The 4,670-nt window shown below is 59.5% G+C and overlaps 1 protein-coding gene across 1 annotated transcript in view; it reads right to left on the bottom strand.

The window, feature by feature from the left end:
• Positions 1-1,800: 1,800 nt before the first annotated feature.
• OAZ1 (ornithine decarboxylase antizyme 1) overlaps positions 1,801-4,670 on the bottom strand; it is a 3,931-nt gene continuing 1,061 nt past the window's right edge. The window contains 4 exon segments of the mRNA NM_001291397.1: positions 1,801-2,352; positions 2,578-2,663; positions 3,097-3,269; positions 3,673-3,818. Of these exon segments, the coding sequence (NP_001278326.1) occupies positions 2,219-2,352; positions 2,578-2,663; positions 3,097-3,269; positions 3,673-3,759; positions 3,761-3,818 (538 nt within the window). The 3' untranslated portion in view covers positions 1,801-2,218.

The raw sequence follows: 4,670 nt of genomic DNA, 5'->3' as shown, positions 1-4,670 counted from the left end.
CATTCCTGGCCCTGGAACACCCTCTTGTGCTGTGAATGACCTTGTCAAGAACTGCTTGGGGCCTCCAGGGGGAGGGAGGCTCCCTGGAACCTGAGACAGCCAGCCCACCCCAGTGGGGTCTGGGCTCACCTGCCCAAATGTGCCCATGCCCTGCACCCCCTACTCCCTCCACCCACCGTGGCCTCCTTGCTGTTCCTCTGTGACACTAAATTCCGCCCAGCCATCAAGTCTTTGCATGGCCTGTTCCCTCTGCCAGACTGTCCAAATCTCACTCACCTTTTCTAAGCAAATAAAGTTGCCCCTGCTGGGCCCTCTCTAGCTCCGTGCCCTGCCTTCCCCGAGCACTTGTCACCACCTGGAAGTATTTATTCATCTCTTTACCTGTCACCTGTTCACCTCACCTATCAGACTGTGAGTTACCTGAGGGCAGGGGCCAGGCTGAACACACGCTAGGCGTTTAATTGATGGAATAAACAAAGTGGTACACATCAGGGGACCTGAGGGAGAGAGTGAGGTATCGGTTTATACCTCTGAAAAATAGACATAGGAGCCCTGAGGGGTCCCACTGCCATAGCCTGGGGTCTCCAGTCATGCCCCTGCACTCACCCCAACCCTACCATGGCGATCCTGGGGGGAACCTTCTGACCCCCAGGTATGACCAGGGCCCTCTCCTGCTCAGACCTCTCCCATGGTTCCCTAGTACCTTCACAGTACAATGGGGCTCTTCTAAAGGCTCTACGTGCTCTCTGGCCAGCCCCTCCTGCCACATGGCCATCTGTGGAGGTGCTTTCTGGCCTCCAGGCCTTGCCCATAGTTCCCTCCACTGCAGACACCCTCCCCTCTACCTCTGCTTCAGACTCCTGTACCTCCTCCAACACCCCGACTCCAAACCCCTTTCTCGGCCCCTGCCCTGCTGACGTGGACTGGAGTGTCCAGCTGTCTCCCCAGACCTTTGAAAGCCAACTCCATTATCACTCAGGTAGCTGAATAGCCCACCCAACCCCCAAATATACTTGAATCCCCCTAAACTCCATCCTCCTCAGTAAAAGATACCCGCTTGGCAGCCTGTTTGTCAATCGCCGGGCCACGCTCGCAGATGCAGCCAGCAGGTGGCGCTGCAGCCCCGCAGCTCTTCCGCCTTCCACCCCCACCTCACCCCAGGCCCCCGCTACTGCAGTGTCTTTGCCTTCTGGCTGTCTCAGACCTCCCCACCTCTGCCCCGGCCAGGACACCCACCAGCAGCGCTCCTGCCCCAGCACGACACTGTACAAAGGCTAAAGGGCGGGTTGCCCACGGCTAACCACCCCACACCCAAGCTGGAAAAGTCCCTGGCAGCCCCTGCCCCGCCCCACGCCCACTCCACAACACGCCACTTCCCAGGACCCAGTAAACAGCTTCAGACTGGAACCAGGCCACTCCAGCCAGCCTCAGGCCTCAGCCACCGCAGGGAATGGCACTGGGGAAGGCCCAAGGTGTGGGGTGGGGCAGGCTGCCATCTGCCCTGGAGGCGGCGGGAAGGTGAGGTATGGAGCAGGTGGGGTGGAGCCCCAGGGCCGGGCTGCCCACAGGAGGCCAAAGCTGGCTGTGGCCAGAGGTGAGACCGGGCCCTTGGCTTCCCCACACCTCTGGAGAAAGAAGTGTGTGTGTGTAGGGGGGTCACTCAGCTCAGGATGCTCGCACAGCTCCCTGAACCCCAGGCAACCCCGAGGCCCCTCTCCCCTTGGCCCCGGGCCACCCCTCCACCTGCCCTCCATTTCGGACAGCGTCCCTGTCAACACCACTGAGCCAACACAGGTCTTGGAAGGGCAATCGTTTTATTTGGATTTTTGAGAGCAATAGAAGGGTAGATTAATACCTATCTTTCCAAGTTAAGAGACCTAAGACTGTTTCCAAAAGACTTCAAATAAGAAACTCCTCCTCAAGGTACAAGGATAACCTGAATCATCTTAAACCAGCAATAAAAAAGTAAAATATAAATTTTTATTTAGAATTAAAGCAAATACTTCAGTATCACAAACACAATATTAAACTTCAAGAAATACACGGCTAATTTGGAGTGAGCATTTATTTGCACAATTACGACATGCGGACAAACCCAGCAGGTGAGCAGGCTGACGCAGGTCAGCACGCGGTTGATCACACCACCCGCCCGAAGCACGGCAGCAAGTGCACACGGAGCGGTCTGCAATCGAGCCCCAGGGGCCTCAGGGGCATCACGCTACTCCTCCTCACCGGAGGACTCCCTCTCAAACGTGTAGGCCATGAAGCAAGCGTCGGGTCTCTTGGGGACAAGGGGATGCCCCGGTCTCACAATCTCAAAGCCCAGAAAGCTGAAGGTACGGAGCAAGGCGGCTGTGGAGGAGACGCCATCAGGTCAGAACCACCCCGTCCACCTGCAGGGCCCAGAGCCCTGCCGGCCCGGGGACCGCCTGAGACAGAAGGCCCGAGTCTAGGGCAAGGGGGCTGCTCACAGAGTGTGGCGCGGTCCCTGGACCACACGGACCCCACCCTGTGCCGGGCCTCCAGGGCAGTGGGCAGCCTCTCCCATATCCTCTCCCCCGCGTGGAGATCACCCACCTCGGTCATCGCGGTTCTTATGGAGGCAAACGAAGACGTGGTCAGCGCGGAGCTGCTCCTCAGCAAACTCGAGAAGAACTGCGAAGCTGAGGTTCCAGCGTCAGGGCCCGCGCCCCTGCCGCCCCACAGGGGCCCTAGCCCAGCTCTCCCACTTCTGTCTGTGGCCTCATCTGCATACTGGGAGCACCAGCCTCTCCCGGGTCTAATCCAGGGTCAGCCTTGCCACTGCTGACATTGGAGCCAGGTCATTCTGGGGGACCGTCCTGGGCACTGTGGGGTGTCCCTGGCCCCACCCACGTGACACCAGGAGCAACACCCACAATGTGACAACCACAGGTGGCCCCTGGAGTCCCCTGGGTGATACTGCTGGTCCACTGCTTAAAAAGAGAACCCTCACCCCGGAAACAATAACCACTGCCTGGCTCCTGACTCAGGCTTCCCTCCTCTGGAGTCCAACTTTGAGGTGCAAACACGGTTTGCCTTGCTCTGCCCCCCAGGCGCACACAGGCCCGCCCTCACCTGTCCTTGCTCCCCTCGGGCAGAGCGCCGCCTGGGATCTCAACGTAGAGGCAGCTGTTGCTCAGCACTGCTCTCCAGTTAATGTGTTTGGCATCCGTGAGCCTGGACTGGACGTTAAAAATTCTCGTCTTGTTATTAGACGTTAGTTCCTCTGTTACATTCAGCCGATTATCCTGTGGAAGAAGACCAAACCCAACCTTGGACTCCAGCCTTCACAGCCTGGGGATCTTCCCCCTTGCTACTCTGACAGTTTGGAAAACCCAGAAAAGCACCCATATGACCGTTCACCCCAAGCCCTGCAGCGCTGTTGGCCTCCCGGGCCTCTGAGGAACGGTGGCTCCGCCCAAGGCCAGAGCAGGACCCCCAAGCTGAGGCGCCAAGAGGAGGTGCCAACAGCTACTAGAGGCTCAGGCAAAGCCTGCGCTGCAGTCTGCACCTTTGCTCCTTCCATCCGGGATTCAGGAAAACCATGTGGAGAGTTCCGGCACACCACAGGTGCATAAAACATTTTGTGGGTCTGGCTACTCTCCCCCTGCGCCACCTCAAGTACCCATAAGTCCGAGGAAGAATACTTACAGAGTAAAATAAATTAGCTGAAAGACTGTGATCCCTCTGACTATTCCCTCGCCCACCTGGGATCTTCAGGGGTGGGTGAGGGACATCAGGAGCACCACTGAGGCCCTGGGCCCAGGTTACTACAGCAGTTGATGGACGCCCTGGAACTGGAGAAAAGGCGCTGGTGAGCAGCACTGGGAGAGACGCCCCGCCTCCGCTGACAGGGCCCCGAGCCCAGCAAGGCCAAGCAGAAGACCAAGGCCTACCAGAGCCCAGGTCCCTGTGACGCGCCTCCCTCTCTCAAGCGCAGTGTTTACACCGGGTGCAGAGTCAACATCTGCCTCCGTCGGGTCAGCAGCCACAGGAACAAGAGGCCACTCAAATCCACCTCCTCGGGTGGTGACGCTGATTAAAGGCCCAACCGTCCCGAGTGCCTCTTCTGCCCTTTAACTATCTTCTGACCAGCACTAAGTGTCGCCCTATCCAGCCCTGCGCCAGGTTCTACTTCCCACTTCTAAATCCAAGCGCTTCAGCTTCCCCTTTTCCACTTTGCAGTCTCCAGCAGACCTGAAGCTCTAACAGCCTTTTCTTAGGAGTCCAGAAAAACCGTCCTTCCACTGAAGCAGCCCCTGCTGCGGCTCTTTCGTTGTCGGCACCCGCCGGGAGGCGCGGGACCCGTTCGGTGTCCCCGCAGGCGCAGAGGAGACGGGCCCGCGCAGACGCCCTCCCGCGCGCACCCCGAGGCCTCCGCTTGCGTCATCTCGGCAGAGCGGCCCTCGGCCCCGGGGGAGGTTTTCACAATCGCGCAGCCGGCAGCGCCAGCAGCCATTTGCTGCGCAGTGTCAACAGGCCCCGCGGTCGCCTCCATTTTGCTCGGCTCCCATCCGGGGCGCCCGACCCGCGGGCGTCGGCATCTTGGCTCAGGGCCCGCGCGAGGGCACCCCCGGGGCCGTGGTCTAAGACCTCACGATCTGTGGCGAGCGCGGCTCACCTGGACCCCCAGCCCCGGCCACCCTCGA

Source organism: Lipotes vexillifer, unplaced genomic scaffold, assembly GCF_000442215.2.
Source record: "Lipotes vexillifer unplaced genomic scaffold, Lipotes_vexillifer_v1.1 scaffold225, whole genome shotgun sequence".
NCBI classification, from domain to species: Eukaryota; Metazoa; Chordata; class Mammalia; order Artiodactyla; family Lipotidae; genus Lipotes; species Lipotes vexillifer.
This window is presented reverse-complemented; position numbering and strand designations above follow the sequence as displayed.